The 16,365-nt window shown below is 36.6% G+C and overlaps 1 protein-coding gene across 8 annotated transcripts in view; it reads left to right on the forward strand.

Annotated features, from left to right (window-relative positions):
• CTPS2 (CTP synthase 2) overlaps positions 1–16,365 on the forward strand; it is a 73,359-nt gene that overhangs the window by 15,516 nt on the left and 41,478 nt on the right. For all 8 annotated transcript variants that reach the window (XR_007888938.1, XM_051613836.1, XM_051613883.1 and 5 more), the window contains exons 8-13: positions 362–513; positions 760–892; positions 4,640–4,728; positions 5,480–5,574; positions 6,404–6,466; positions 7,092–7,135. Coding sequence is in view for 7 of the 8 variants with exons in the window: in XM_051613836.1 (XP_051469796.1) it covers positions 362–513; positions 760–892; positions 4,640–4,728; positions 5,480–5,574; positions 6,404–6,466; positions 7,092–7,135 (576 nt within the window). In the remaining variant the exon portion in view is untranslated. The remainder of the gene's footprint in view (positions 1–361; positions 514–759; positions 893–4,639; positions 4,729–5,479; positions 5,575–6,403; positions 6,467–7,091; positions 7,136–16,365) is intronic.

Here is a 16,365-nt window from a genome sequence, read left to right on the forward strand (position 1 = left end):
TTCTTTCCCAGTTAATACTCTTCAGGTTTATGAGAGAGGTAGAAAAAAGTGTTAGCAGTCATGACTGCTTGTGGATGTTTGTATAAAAACTGATGTATTGGTAGGCTTGACAAGCTATTTTTATGTGGTGGTGTGATGAAGAAGTGAAACACATTTTTACCTTTTGGATAGCTTTTCCCTTGTAGATTTAATGGAACCTTAAATATTGACTGTGCTGCCCTGCTTGTTCAAAAGAAAAATAGTTAAAATTTAGAATGTACATAGAATAAAAAACTCATGGAACATACAAAAAATAGAATGCATCTTTCGTATGAAAAGATTTTAAGGAGGTCCTTTATGTTAGACTTTGTTTGTTTGTTAGGTGATATTTATCCATGATGTTTCTTCTACTTACCGAGTACCAATCCTGTTGGAGGAGCAAGGCATCATTAAGTATTTTAAGCAGAGGTTAAACCTACCTATTGATGACCAGCCAAGTGATCTTCTAATGAAATGGAAGAAAATGGCCGACAGGTATTCTAACTCCTGCTGCTTTTTCTAGAAATGTTTTAATAAAAGTTAGGTTTTGAGCTGCTGTGAAGTCAGCAAACTGGACTGGGGTCAGTAGCATGCTGCTTGATCAACATTTGTGAATTATCTGGGTTTAAAAAAGTTGTCAGTTTTGAGATTTTAGGAGATATTTTGTGGAGTTAAAGCAAACTGTTAAAATGTTTTCTTTGTGAAAATCGGTGTAATAACCAAAAAACTTGGTTTTGACAGGTATGAAAGGTTGCTGAAGGTGTGTTCCATAGCTCTCGTTGGCAAGTACACAAAGCTAAGTGATTGCTATGCATCTGTTTTCAAGGCTCTGGAACACTCTGCGCTGGCAATTAATCACAAACTCGAATTAATGGTGAGGATATTTCTGGATTTTGCTTTCAGGAATACTTTGAATATACTTCACTTGTTCCAGTCATGTGAGGCAGCTTTAATTCTTGTGGAAATTAGGAAATGAATCATGCAGATAAACACAGACTGGACAAGCATCTAATTTTTTAAAAGAGATGTTTACAGATTTAATTATGTTATTTGGAACTAAACTTATCTGAAAGGAATACTGCAATTACCCAAAACTGCATCTGATGATAAAGCAGATTTTAGTGGCAAATTTCTATTTAGTATCAAAGATGGGTTTCATATGTTCTCATGCAACTGCTTGTCATGCTAATGAAGTTAGCTTAAAGAGAGGAGAAAATAGGTACACTGACAAGTAGTTTAGTTTCTTTTTGAAATCCGGTACCAAAAGCTGTTGTTCTTCATTTCATTTAATATTCTGAGAGCTGTCCATTTTCTTTTCAGCAGGATTCTAATGATACCGGAATTGGGCCATAAACATAGTTTCTTCAAAATAGTCTGGGGCAGATAAGCAGTGTGGAAGTGTGTATTATTATCACTTAATGGGTATAGAGGGCATTTTAGCAACTTGCAGTAGCAAGACACTAATAAATGGTCGCAAAGAATCATCAGTGACACGTTGCTTTAGAGTGATTCATTAAATGATATAAGATCAATTGGTCGAAGTGGGCAGATGCAAGCTATACTGCAGTTAGTGATATGAAAAAATAGAAGATATTAGAGCGAAAGTTTCAGTGTGTCAGAAGCTATGCATGGGTTGCTTAGATAATGCTTGGGCAAGGAAAGCAGGCTGTTCCCACTCAGCTCTAGGAAGTTTGTCACTGGAACTAACCATTTTTTGACAAGTAAGGTCTTTAGTATCCAGATGACGTAACAGGTTGCTGAAGGCAGCAAGCCGAATATATTGCCACCATTCTGTTGTATTAGTCCATCTACCCCAGAAAGAAGCAATGGGAGCACATAGAACAACCAGGGATGCATATGTGCTTCTTTAATGAAGTATGGAGTGATGAATACATGGGAATCCTGTTTCCAGTGATATTGCCAGTATCTTTTGGGAGAAGATAAGTTCCATAAACCATGAACACTGAGTACTAAAGATGGACTGTCTTTTATATCAGAAGCATACTTCTGTTTATATCACCTCAGGTGTTTTCAGTATCTTGGTGGAGAAGATGACTAGCCCTGTAACAAGATAAGCAATTATGTTTTGTACCCTTCCATCACTGCTTGGTTCTGATGTTCTAATGTTGGTTCTTACTGTTAATCAGATGGTGAGGTAGTTGCAGCAGCTTGTGATGATGTAGAATGTACTTTTTGCTGTAGTTTCTGCTGTGTGGGCTCTGAAATCACCCTGTTGTTGTCTCACAGTATCATTCTACTGCAGATCCTCATCTTTTGCTTCTCATTATTGGTGTCATCAAGAACCTTTTGAAATAGGGGAGGCATGCAGAGGTGCACAAACAAAAGCTAACCTGAACTATTTTTTCAGTAGGACTTCTTTATTGCGAGAAGTGGGTTGATTTATTTTCTGGAGAGGTGGAAGAGGCCCTTCCTATCAAGAGGAAAGGAAAAAAACTACAGAAACTGCTTATCTCTAGTGACCTTCTACTCTTGTCCCCTGCAAGATATCGTAGAATCATAAAATGGTTTGAGTTGGAAGGGACCTTAAAGATCACCTAGTTCCAACTGCCCTGCATGGGCAGGGACACCTCCCACTAGACCAGGTTGCTCAAAGTCCCATCCAACCTGGCCTTGAACACTTCCAGGGATGAGGCTTCCACAGCTTCCCTGGGCAACCTGTTCCAGTGTCTCACCATCCTCACACTAAATAATTTCTTCCTAATGTCTATCCTAAATCTCCCCTCTTCCCGTTTAAAGCCATTACCCCTAATCCTATCACTCCATGCCCTTTTAAAAAGTCCCTCCCCATCTTTCCTGTAGTCCCTTCAGATACTGAAAGGCCTCTATAAGGTCTCCTTCAAGCCTTCTCTTCTCCAGGCTGAACAACCCAAACTCCCTCAGCCTGTCTTTGTAGGAGAGGTGCTCCAGCCCTTTGATCATCTTCATGGCCCTCCTCTGGACTTGTTCCAGCAGGAGGAGTATCTAAGGAAATGGCAGGTCATCAGCCTCACCTCATTCCCTGGGAAGATTATGGAGCAAATACTCTGAAAGGTTGTTTCTGTGTGCATGAAAATCAAGAAAGTGGGAACAGCCAGAATTAATACCTAGAGATTTTCAGATCCTGATTGAAAATGGCTCTGAGCAGTCTCCTTTAATATGACCTGCTTTGAGCCAGGGTTTGGGCTAGAGCCCTCCCAAGGCCCTTTCTGACCTATTTTATTCTGTCACTAAATACTTTATACTGGCAGCTGCATAGTGGAAAATTGAAGTTTTTATGATATGTAAAATAACTTTGCTTTTAGCAAAAAAAAAAAAAAAAAAAGTGGAAGTACCAAGTCTGCAAATTCACATTTAGCATTGTGTGCAGCTAATCTGAAGTTTGGTGGAGCTTTTACGTTAACAATCACGTCACTCAATAGTTGCTGAAGCTCCAGTGCAGTACTGAAATCTTAATAGACAAGGGCTCCTACTGCACTTACTTGCATGTGCTAACCTTGTTTTTAGTGTTTTTGTCCAAAGGCTCTCCATATAATCCTGTGTTCTGCTTAATATTGTATGTGGCATCCAGCTCAGACACTAGCATCCACATGACTGAGTGAAAAAATTTTGATGCTGCTTGAAGTGATAAGTGTGCTGGCTTGGTATGTTTGGCAAGGAAACCACAATTAACTTCAACTGTAATTAGTTCCTCTTTCCAACCTCCCAGTGTGACAAACTGTCCTTTTAGTTTATCCTATAGTAGCCTACCAGTATAGAATAACAGCATTTATAAGTAGTTATTTTTCTGTTTTATTTTTTTATGCCTTCTGGAGTGTGGAAAAAAGTGGAAAATGTTTGCAAGAAGCAGCCCTGTCTGGAAAACTTTCATCAGCCTTGTTGGTTTCATTACTCTGCACACAAATTTGAGTTCTGTTATTTCAGATAATCTCATTTTTATGGGGGATGGGTGCTACAGCAGGATGCTACTTTTTATATTATTCAGAGAAAAAGACTGCCAAAACCAAGAAACAATCTCTAATCTTTTGTGTCCCCAGTGCAGTACATAGCTGCCTGACTCATTTGCTCTAATGGTACCTCAGGAGATGTGCATATTAATGGCAGTAGTCTGATGAAGTATTTCTAGTAGGACATAATAATGAATCTTGCCTCCCTCTGTACACTTGATGCTTTCCAGGAATGCCTTTCTCATAGGTCAGACAGTGCAGGTTTATCCAGTCTGTGATAAGATTAGATAAACTGTGGCCCTGAAAATCTAGGAAAGTGAACGTCCTGCCCACATCTTGTTTGGATGTCAGGATAAGGTCAGGAACACCCCTTCAGTGGTGCCCTGATTTCCATAGAAAGAAAACCTGAGTGCCCAGGTATGGAGCATTCTACCAAATGTGCCTACCTGGAGGACTGGGGCAGACAGAGCTTTGGAGCTATGTGCCAAGAAAGAGGCATGGATTGTTGCAATTAGAGCAAGTACTGGGTCTTCAGTGAAGTTGTTATGAGTTTTTTGGGAAATTCACTTGAAAGTCTAATAGGTTTGTCTTAATGCTATGAAAAAGTTGGTTATATAGTGTATGCTGCTCTTCCTGTGGAAGAAAATACTGTTTAATTGCATATTTTTCTTTACTAGTACATAGATTCAACAGAACTTGAACGTTCTACAGAAGCAGAGAACTCTGTGAAATATCACCAGGCATGGCACAAACTATGCAAAGCAGAGTAAGTGGCATTGGGTGTTCTGTATTGTGATAATTATTTAATGTGGTGAAACATGCTTCAGTAAATAATTTCGCATTGCATCCAAACTTCCATTACTTATGCAAAGGGATACATGTTCATGGTTGGTGACAAGCTTCAAACATAGCAAATTATAGTATTAACCTGTATCTTCAAACTCTGCCTTAACCTCTTTAGACAACTTGCAGTTCTTTGGCTGGATTTGTGGTTTGTTTGGGTTTTTTTGATAGCTAGACTTTACAGTGCGGGTCAGTTGTCAAAGATTTTTCTTTGTCTACATGCATCATAGTGAAAGGTAGTTAGAAAAAAGCTTAGTAAATACTGGGGATGCTCTGCAAATGTCTCTGTTGAGAATCATTGCCAGGATTTCAACTTGCATATGTAAAGGGATGTTGTTTGTTGTCAAAATGCATTTCATTTCTTCAGTGTTATTCAGTAGACACAAAGTTTTGATGTTAAGATCCTAGAATAGTGAGTACATACCTGGTTTATTTAGGCAGTGGAAATTTCACTGTGAACCAGGAGGTGGGTGAGATGAGAATTGGGATGGCTAGATGGGACAACTCTCCAAATTTAGAGTTTTTTGTGTAGTCTGGATGGTCATACCAAACATGCCTTATGTGCATTGTACTTGCTTTGTTATAACCTCAATAATCTGTCTTCAATTTGTATGGACTTCGTTTGCTGGCTTGATTCTACATGTTGTTTGATTTATATATGGCTGTCATTACAGTGGAATTCTGGTCCCAGGAGGGTTTGGAATTAGGGGAACAGAAGGTAAACTTCAAGCTATCTCCTGGGCACGAACAAAGAAAAAACCTTTTCTTGGTAAGATAATTAGAGTCAGAAATTATTGTGTTTTGAAGGTGTATAGCAAGCTAATTGGTTTGATTTAAAAAAGAAAACAAACGACCAGCACACACTTAGGGAAGGATCCTGTTTTAGGGAAATATGTGTGCTGTTGTGAGTATTTGCTTTGCAAATAATGCCCAGGGTCATAGGCTTGTGCTACACCTGCTGTATAAAGGAGGAAGAAAAAAACTGTCTCTAATCCAAAGGTTTATTTGCTATAGTCACATTTTACGTGGACAGTCTTTGCTTCCTGTTGTAATTAAATCAGCATCATAGATATTAATCAGTGTGCAAAAAACAATAGCTGTCATTGGACACATTCGCTATATTAAATATTTGTTAATTTACTGGTATATTTTATTATGGTAAAGGCTAAAGATGCTATTTGACCTATAAGCTAAGTGCTGTTTGTGTAAGTGCCTCTGAAGCTTTGGTTCTTCTCTGCATTTTGTACCATTTTTTAAGTGACTACTTTGTCTAGTTGCCAAAGAAAATTTGAATCTGCATATACCCAGGCTTTCAGCTTCTCTTTGTCTTTATACTAATTATTGGTAAAATAGATGAGAGGAAAAAAAATTTGAAAGGGCTTAAAGCACACGATTTTGTCGCATAGTATTTACTGTGTGCCAAGGTTGAATGGTGAATTTACACTGAGCAGCCATTTTTGTTTTAGCTTTTTGTGAAGTCTGTGTATATACACTGGGTACCAAGATTTCAAGTAGTCAAGTTGAAGACAGAACAGCAATACTTAGTCAGTCCTGCTCTTGGTCCTGTTAAAATCTGGGGGTTTTGTTTTCTCTTCTAGGAGTTTGCCTGGGAATGCAATTAGCAGTTGTGGAATTTGCAAGAAACTGTTTGAATTGGAAAGGTGAGCTCTGTATGCTTGTGTGAATATGATATGCTTAGAAGAAATTTTGTTCTGTCTGTGAAATGTGTATCTACTGCTAGCACTATAATGTAGACCCTGTGATCATTAGGTACTTAGCTCTTGCAACATGGTCATTTTTAGCAAAGCACCCTGTGCTACCTGTCTGTAGGAACTTTTATTGTGCAAATTGTTTTAAACCTGCTCCTTGACCTGAGGAGCATAGAAGAAAGTGTACTTACAGTTCACCTCTGTAGTCTCTTTCTGGAATGTGCAGGTGGTGAGGAGTTAAAAATGAGAAGTGGTTTTCTCACTTGATTTCATTAATTGGAGTAGCCAAACCCATAGCCATTGCAGTAGTAGTATGAAGAGATGTAGCTAACCAATGAATTTCTACCACTAAGAGCTAAGACAAAAAGGTTTTGGGAAGTAGGAAAAAGGAGTGTGTGTGCCTGAGGTCATGTGCTTCCTGTGGTTGCTTCAAAAGTGGTGCAGTAGATGTTTCAACAGACAAGATTTTAGCTTCAATGCAGGCAAGCCCAGAAATGCCACAGAACACTTATGGTAAGTTTGTAGTGCATCTAGAACAATGGAAATATACTGTGTTTGTTTTGAACTTCTGTTTCAGATGCAAATTCTACAGAATTTGACCCAGACACAAAAACCCCTGTTGTAAGTACTGATTTTTTTTTTTTCCCCTACTGCATATGCTTTGTGAACATGTCCCAAAAGCAGGGTCCATCAGCTGGTGTGCAAGAAGCTGGTCCACACAGAGTTGAGATACTTGTTTTAATATCAAAGCATAAGGGCTGCTTATATACACAGAAACATGTAAAATTACTTGAATTATATTCTATCTCTCGTATACACGATTGGTTAACTAGTTCTTTGCTTCCATTTAAAGTGACAATGCTTAAAAGTTTGCTGTGCAGGCTCAAAGAGTAGGGGGCTTTTTGTTAGTCCCTCTTTTTTGTTTGTCCCTCTAGCCTATGGGTGGGTATTTTAGTATGTTAATGTGGAATATTAATACGGTGAGTCCAATTAGTCAGTGTTTTCTACCTACTGCTCAAGGCTATAACCAAGATAAGTTGTGGGGAGTACTCCCATTCCTTTCATCTGTCTCACAGGCCTGTTTCTCAAGGACAGGCTATTGTCTGCTAGGGATGTGTTTTTCTCTTAATTTTTGCTGGTTCAGTGTTAGATAAGCTCTGTGTGTTTCTTTGTATTTTTCTATGTGATTTTTGCCAAAAAAAGCACCAATTAATTTCAGTTAATAACAGACATCAAACATGCATCTACCTTACCTCTGTAAGTTTGAATCTATATTTTCACAAGATAAGACACAAAGAGGTATTTACTGTCCCTATCTATTAGTGTTTAAAAATGTTTTCTTTTAATAGTCCCTTGCCTTCACCTGCTTGCTTCTGTGGTTTTCCTAGTAATCCTTATCCTTTTACATACATTTATATTTTGATAATAGCTTTATGCTAAACTCTTCCTCCCCCATGCATCTCACAGTCCTCCTCTTGAGAAAAATTTCAATGCTATAGATATGGCAGGATTCTGTGTATCCTATGCCAATGGTAGAATTTTGGAGTGGAGATAATCCAGTTATCTCCTAGTTCAGGGGAGTATGGTATCACATTGTCATAATAGTAAAACTTCATAATGATAAGTAAGAGAGAGTTTTTAAGAAAATGAAAAAGAGAAGAAAACTGGATGAGAAATAGTCGTATCTTGGTGTAAGATATAAACATCTGTTGTAGTGATGAATGGGTTGCTCATAGTGACCTACTGCTTCTGAATGAATTTCCTTCAAAATTGTTTTGTTGGGTTTTGTAAATCAAATGTATTTTTTCCACATCTGCTTAGTCTGAAACATGCAAATAGGAGGTTTTTAAAGCATGTCACCTGTTTTTCAAGGTTTTGCATGGGGGAGATCATCTGGTCTGAACTTTTGAAGGTGAATTAGAAACCTTCAGAATTTTAGCACGAGATTTGTTGCTAAAACTTGGTGGTGTTTGGAAACGTCCTCAGTCAACAAAGGTAAACTTTGCATTTGGCATCAAGTTTGTGAGTTTGCCGTCATAAGAGGTCTCTTCCTTCACCCTTCTTGAATATATGTGAAGACATACTCTTTTTCTAGAAGGGCCATTTTCATAATAGCAATGTTTTGTAAAATGTGAAAGGTGTTGGAAGGTTTCTGTACATTTTTTGGGAAGTGAGAGGTATAGTATGGAAGACAGATTCTGGAGTACCTTTGTTTCTAGGCCTTTTTAGTACCATTTTTATTTAATTTTTCATGACTACATTTCAGCTAGTCACCATAGGTACCTTTTCAGGATACAGACAGGTCATCAGGAGCGGGTTAGTCCCCTGTTGGAACTGCTGATTTCTCTCCATTATTCTTGTTCACAGTAGCTGGCTCCAATGCAGAGCTCCACACTTAGCTGAAACCAGGAACACGGATGCTTGTCTGCTGCACCCCTACCAGCAGTTTCTTCTATTCCGGAAACTGTAGCGTGTATTAGTACAGTATATCTAGGGCGAAATTTTATTCCATGAGTAATTAACTGAGTGGTTTGCATTTTGCATTCAAGGGCAAGTAAGGTTTATATGTTAAAGAGAAACGTGTTGTACATAAAATTAAGAAAATAATGGAGTGAATATATGTGTCATAGAAGATTAGTACAGTGTTTACAATTGAAGCAGCATGCTTGCAAGTACATAGAATGGATGTTCTTTTGTTCTGAGCTACATTAAAGTTCTGAAAGTGGTTATTACCAGCCGTATTTCAGCATCTTAATCTGATTTTTGACATCTCAGTTCTGGGCAAGAAATAGATGTAAATCATTCCTAGGGGGAAATTTGCCCTATTGATAATTATAACTGCTACCTAATCTATCTCAGCAGAGTCCATCTTGTGCTAAAAACTGTGTAAATATTACATATAATAACAAATCAATAAAAATGATTGGAAGAGAAGCAGATTAGTGAAGGTTGTGAACTACTGAACTGATGTGGGTATTTCATTATCCAAGAAAGTTAACTGGAAACACTGTAACAGCACTGGTAGTATCTTGTGTTGCTACTGAGTGGTTCATCTGACTGCTAACTTGGGACCAAAGCAGTGTACTTTTTTTGGTTTCTGCTCCTTTGGAAACTAAAGAGGGAGAAGAATTACACTGATGAGGCAGTAGTTATATTTTCTTTTCCTTTAACACAAGTTATTGTACTATAAAAGAACATTATCTGCATTATTAAGAAATTTTTTAGCATTGTAAAAGATTTTTATGTGTTGAGGCAATTGTGACTTGTTCTGCTTTGAACGATAAGGAATGCACAACTGAACGTGCAAATACAGAGTTGCCTGCAATCCTGATTAGCTGCTTCATTTTAACTGTTCATCTGTTTCTACTGATTATCATTACAAGGTTGCTCAGCCTGAGTTCTGCAAAAGCACCGTTAATAGCTATGTGGGAAGGAAACTGTAAGCCTGTATTGCTTTTGGGGATTATTGATATCGATTGTATTGACATGTAAGTAACTGTGGTTGTTAGAGAGTTAAGATTTCAAATACCTTGGAAAAATAATAGTCTCTGCATACAAGAAATGGAAGTTAATGACTTAGTAATGTAAAACAGGTAAAGTTGTGATTTTAAAATCCTGTAGGGGAAAAATATTCCTGTAGCTGCCTATCTGTGTGATGAAAACTTAAAGAAAATGAGTCTTAGAATTTGCAAACATTAATAAGCTGTGATTTATAAGCTGTATTTGAGAGATTTAAAGTTGCTATTAGATATTTTCATTTAGCTTAAATTAAAATGTGTACTCTGAAGAAAAAAAACAACCACCAACCTCTGATATGGCAGTTATCTATATTCACCCAGCCATACCATCAAAATGCCACCTGAAGATTTTGCTTGTAGTTCCTCTTTAACACAGGTTTGATTTTGGTAGGGAAAATGAGGGGGATACACGAGCACTGATCAGAGTCTTCCGAGTTCTTGGTCTCTTCTTGGTTGGTTATTTGCAGGTCATGTTCTCATTAGATATTCTTAAGCTTTCTGCTTTACTTTCTAGTCTTTTGGGTAATAGGGATAGGTAAATTGTTATTACTTGCAGGAAGATAACAGCTCAGAAAAGTAATACATTTGCTTGAGAGCGTTGCTTAGTATGAGTTTTCTGTTGCAAATGATAATTTTAAAATTAACTCCTTTTAAGGGAAACTGGATGGTCTCTGAACTGCTAATGAGCTGGATTCACTGGATAGCAAAAGAGTTACTTGTTTTTTTCCATATCCCTCATATTCTTCTGCTATTAAGCTTGACTTACTGTTTTGTATGAGCCTTGTAATGATGTTATTTGTCAATTCTATTGCAATTGCATCTACTACCATTCTAGATAAGAAGGAGCCCCTTTCCAGAAATAATTCTAATGCACTTTAATTTTATTTTTTTTTTAAATCTAATTTTAATTGCAAACATTTTTTTCATGACCTATTGCATCTTTGTAAGATCACGAAACTTCAGATATTGCATCGAGTAAAATAAGTGCATTTTCTTCTATGGACTCAAGAAATTGTGCAGAAATAGATTTTGCCAGTAGGTGACGCTCTTACAACGTTTATTTCTTGATGCCCACTTTTCCTGTTCAGGATGCTAGTAACCTGATTTAATTAAAAATCTTCAAAGGTTTTCTAAGAAATGAAAATAAATGGATGCCCTGCTCATGTAAAAGCACCTCTTGCAAGTCTGTGGTTTTACTTAAGGCTGTACACTAGATAATGTAGCTGAGTAAGCAGTTGTGTGTGGGATATATTTTGGTTTGTAACAAAGCATATAGCTAATTTTAAATAAGTTTTTTCAAAAACCACAAAAAAGTAATAAATATTATTTTCTTCCAAGAAAGGTAAGATATTTTAACAGCTGAAGAATGACCCAGGAGCCTGTTAGAACATGCATATAATATTTAGATAAAATAATTTGAGGCTTCTAGTCATGCATTGCTGTTGTAGAGTACTTTATTCCTCATTTCATGAAGTGGAAGTTCAGGGGTGGGAACCACTGTAGTGTGGGATCTTGAATACACTTGAGAAGCTTTGCAATTAAGTAGGGTCTTTAAATCCTTAAGTAATTCTCAGATCTAACTGGTTTATCAGGATAATGGATGATGCTGGTGTTAAAATTCAGTCCAAAATTCCAAGTTCTGTAGTGGGATTAGTGGCTAATCCACTGAAATTACTTGTTGTCAAAATTTCCATTATTCTCATTTCTCTTATTTTTGTCTAGTATCCTCTTAGAAGAAGTAAAAATTCCCATGAATTACATGTGTGAAAATACATATGTCACAAGGAATCATGCAATGAAAAAGTTAAAACTGTTCCACATAAATGAAATGAAATGAATGTTCTAATTGCAACAGCAATGACTCAACTCCTATATTTATTTAGGTATTCCTTTTATGACAGTAATAACAAAAAAGTGCATCCTTATGTAAATATAATTTAAAATCAATATGTTCATACTTAGCATTATTACGTTGTTATTGAACGTAAGTACTTTACATTTAAAAAATTGGAATTGTTTACCATGTGGAAGTGTTGTCTTATGTGGATGATGAAACTGAGCTGGGAGGAGTATTGGGTAGTATATGCCAGGGGACACTCCTCAGATAGAATGATACCTCTTTCATTTTATGTGTTTTAGAAACCATTTTATTTGAATTGCTCTAGACATCAAAATAATAGCTCAGGAAAAGCAGGGTTTGTTAAATTGCACTTTCTTAAATGTAGCATGAAATAGGTAGTTCTGAGTGAGGCAGTTTAGGTGGAAAGTGTGGAAAGTAACACAGTACACGACATACTTTGTTATATGTCAAATCTTTATTATGTACCTTTTAAAATGTTAACAAATCTGGGGGTTTAGGTGTATGTATAATATACACCAACACTGGGCTCTTCTCCTTCAAAGCAGTGATACTCATTCTTGCAGATGCCTTACTGTCCTGTACCAGTTATCTTTCTTACAAGCATCACAAATTCATCAAAGGTGACACTTCCATCATTATTTTTGTCCAATGTTTTAATTAAGTTATCAATTGAGAATGTATCCTGTTTTCATAGGAAAAGAATTAAAAGAAAAGAAAAAAGAAAGATAAATTATTGCCATGACTATTTTCCTATGAGAAATATTGCCAATAAGTAATGTAGTCAATAACAGTGTTATTTGGAGGTGTTGTATTTACCAGTTTTACTGGTTAAACTAGAAATACAGTGTCTGCTATCACCTGCCAAAAATGTTACTACAGATATGATAACCATTTAAGGACTATTGTATCAAGTATTAGGTTACTTTCAGCCTTGTGGATAAATATGGAATTTAGGAAATGGAGTAGGTGGAATAGCTGCAGCATGTACATAATCACCAATAAAAATCTTCTTTATTAGATGCTAATTTGGACCCTGCATAGACTAATTGTAAATGTGTCACTACTTTGATTAGGCTTTGGACCAGGACCTGAGATCCTCTTTCCCTCCCCCTTTCACCTCTTTACTAGGAATACTGTGTTCACTGTTGAAAAAAATCTCGCTAGTGTATTAAATCTAGTTTAGGTTATTAACTCCTTTTACTTGTTGTGTCTGGTAAGAGTGCATGAAACACCCTGATGCAGTGACTATTCTGATAACATCCCTGATCAGTTAAGTTACATAATATAAAACCAATTTTGATTTATAATTTAGATTTTTTTTTTTCTCTTCATACTATATATATGTTTTCCACTGTCATGTCCTGCTTTTGTGTTGATTCATAATGGTGCCATATATTTCTGCAAATAGAGTAGATGTTTGAAAATGTCTGATATCCAGACAGAAAACTTCAGTATTGCTTTTTCTGAACACTTCAATTTCCACATATCTAGGAAAATAGGTATGGTTCTACATTTTCTTCAGCTAAGATAAAAAGCATTGTATTTCTGAATTTACCATCACATTTCCTATTAATTTTTAGCAATTAATTTCTGACATGTTTTTTAAGGGAAAAAAACGTTGTTTTTCAAAATTTTATTTTCAATTAGCCACTTCATATTGATGCAGTGACTAAATTGAATTACTGAAGTTCTCCAAATACTGGATTTTCTACTGAGGTGCAACTTCTTTTAAACCTTTAGCAAAAATTGCTTTTGTCAGTTACCCAAAACACAGATTTGTCTAACAAAACAATCTAAAATCATTCCAAATCTAGTTCAGGAAAGGTCTGGCAGACAATATATATGAAATTAGAATCTAGAATTTTTTTTTTTTTTCCAGCTACAGGAAATGGGTATTTCTCTCTCTAGCTTGGTGACATCTCTTTTCTCTACTTGGTACTTTTTATGGAATGTCTAATCTTCTTTTGTTTTGTGGTTGTGGGAACTTGATCTAGGTAGAAGTTGGCTCATGTATATTTTCAGTTTGTCCTACTAACTTATTTGGTTTGTAGGTTTTTCTGTTTTCTAGATTAATGGTTTATTACTTAGATTGAAACAAAAATATTTTATAAGATTCAGATGCAATATTCTAGGTTGAATTTGGTTTACATAAACCGAAACAAAACATCTTAGATTTTTACATTTTATTTCATAGGGCTTTGTTATGAACTCCCTATCCCTAGATATCTGTTTGGAGCTACTGTCCATGAATGTGAATTAAGTTTTATAAGCCAACCCTTATTTAAGGATTATTTTTGGCATCAGTGAAACGATTTGGGCACAAAAATCTGCCTTGCAAAACAGAATCATAGAACATCATTGCCTGTTTTTCCTTTTTCCTATCTATTTCATAGGAAGCACAGTGAATACAGTGAGTGTCACTTACCTTCAGGTATTGTGCAAATTGATTCTGAAGTAGGTTTTTCAGTCCAGCAATGGACAGTGCACTGGTGCTACCCTCCATTAAAGCATACTGGGTAAAATATTTCAGAAGGTTGTCATTGAGTAAATGTTCCATGTTTCTCAGATTTCTTCTTGAAAAATAACTGCAAACAAAGCAAACAGTAACAATCCTGTGCATCAGAATTTTGAAATGCATCTAACAACCTGTTCCATTGGTTTACTAACCATATGAAATTATTAATACTTAACCTAGATGAAAAGAGGTGGTTTGTTTTTTTTTTTTTTCCCTGTAAAACTATATCAACTTTGCATGAAAAAAAATAATCTACATTGCCTTCAGGGATTTGAAACACCCAATAAGTTTAGGTTGTACTTACCTCACTCAAAATCCAGAGCTTTCAAAGGTATCCAGCAGAAGTAAGAGTCTCAGGTTGGGGCAACCTTTATAGTTGCTTGCGTGCTCCACCCTAATTATGAAACTAGCATTTGTCATTGAGTCAGTGCACTATTTTTGTTGTGTTGTCAATAGTCAAAGGAATAGGATACTATTCCTTTGTAGAAATGAGTATTTTTTTTTTAGTCTCTGAAATGGATTGGCATCAGCATCCACCCGTGTGCTTGATGTAGATTTTACTTTATAGGCCATCCTGGAGAGGTTTTATGTCTTAAATTTGTGCATTGTACACATCAAGGTGTACCACACTGAAAGAAGTCTGAGAAAGGCTCTTATGGGGATATGTGTAGCGTTGGTTACTGTAATGGACTTTTGGAAAATGTTGAATATAAATTTGTTTTAAAAAGAGGTAGATAAAAGATGGAGAAGCTACTTGCCCTTAGTACAAGTTGGTAATCTCCAATACCAAAGCCACTTCTCAGGGTTTTTTTGTTGTTGTTGTTGCTGTTCTTGACACAAGAGAGTGATGAATTTGCTCTGGGTTAAAATTTTGGTGGGTAGTGTTAAGAATCAAAACACTCCATGGTGTGAATGGGAGTAGACTGAAGCATTCTAAATTTGAAAGATGAGTGTAAGGTTCTGAAAAACAGTTCCGTCTTGGGAACACATTCAAAACTGAGGATTGACTTCTGCAGGTTCTGAAATCTTGTACTGTTGATGGTTTCTGGGATATTTTTTAGGGATATTCAGACCATGGTTGATGCTTCATGAACTAACACTGCTGGTTCTGCAACTGTTGAGTTGCTGGCTCTGGCTGTGATTTCTACATTTCACTTAATCTGCCTGATGTCTGCTGTTGTCATTTTTTGGTGCTTAGCTCCAGGGTCACTTACTAGATCTTTTGCCCTGTGCATAACTCATAACTGAGCCCAGAACTTTGTGGGTCTGTCAGAGCTGTATGGATTGGGAGGGGTGTTTCTGGAACTGCAAGTGTATGGCTCTAGGGTTCCATGACAGGTAAGTGGGTTTCCTGAGGAGAATAGGCAAGCTTTGCTAGATGAGTAATGTAGATACGCACCTTGCATTAGCAGTTTGCTTGCATGTGCTTTTACTTACTTCCCAAAGTGTCAGCGAGATTATTAGAAGAGTCCTCTAGTGCTCATATAATACATTATTTGGTTTGCCCTAGGGTGGGATCACTAGTATTTAGGTTGAATGTCTGCTTAACATATTCTTAAGTGTCTTAAATAATGGTGAGTGCACAACCTCCTTATCTGGTCTGCTCTTTGTGGTTTCATATCTTAATTATTATCTTAATTGTTACTAATGTCCATTAGTAATATATATATATATAATATACATTATAGTAATATATATAAAATATATATAGTAATATATATAAAAAATAGTAATTGCTGCACTTAGTCTTGCCTCCACAGATATGGCCTTTAACATATCAGAGGAATCCCTTGTCTTCCTGTTTTGTGTCAGAAATCCTTGCTAGTCACTCTTCCTTTAGGAGTCCTGCTTTTTGGGCCTTCTCATCTTTTCTTGACTTCATCCACTTGGCTCCCATCCTGCGAGAGATGCCGTGTCCAAAGCTGCACAGCTCATGGTGTTGCAGATTTAGTGCCTG

This window comes from Apus apus, chromosome 1, assembly GCF_020740795.1.
Source record: "Apus apus isolate bApuApu2 chromosome 1, bApuApu2.pri.cur, whole genome shotgun sequence".
Classification (NCBI taxonomy): domain Eukaryota; kingdom Metazoa; phylum Chordata; class Aves; order Apodiformes; family Apodidae; genus Apus; species Apus apus.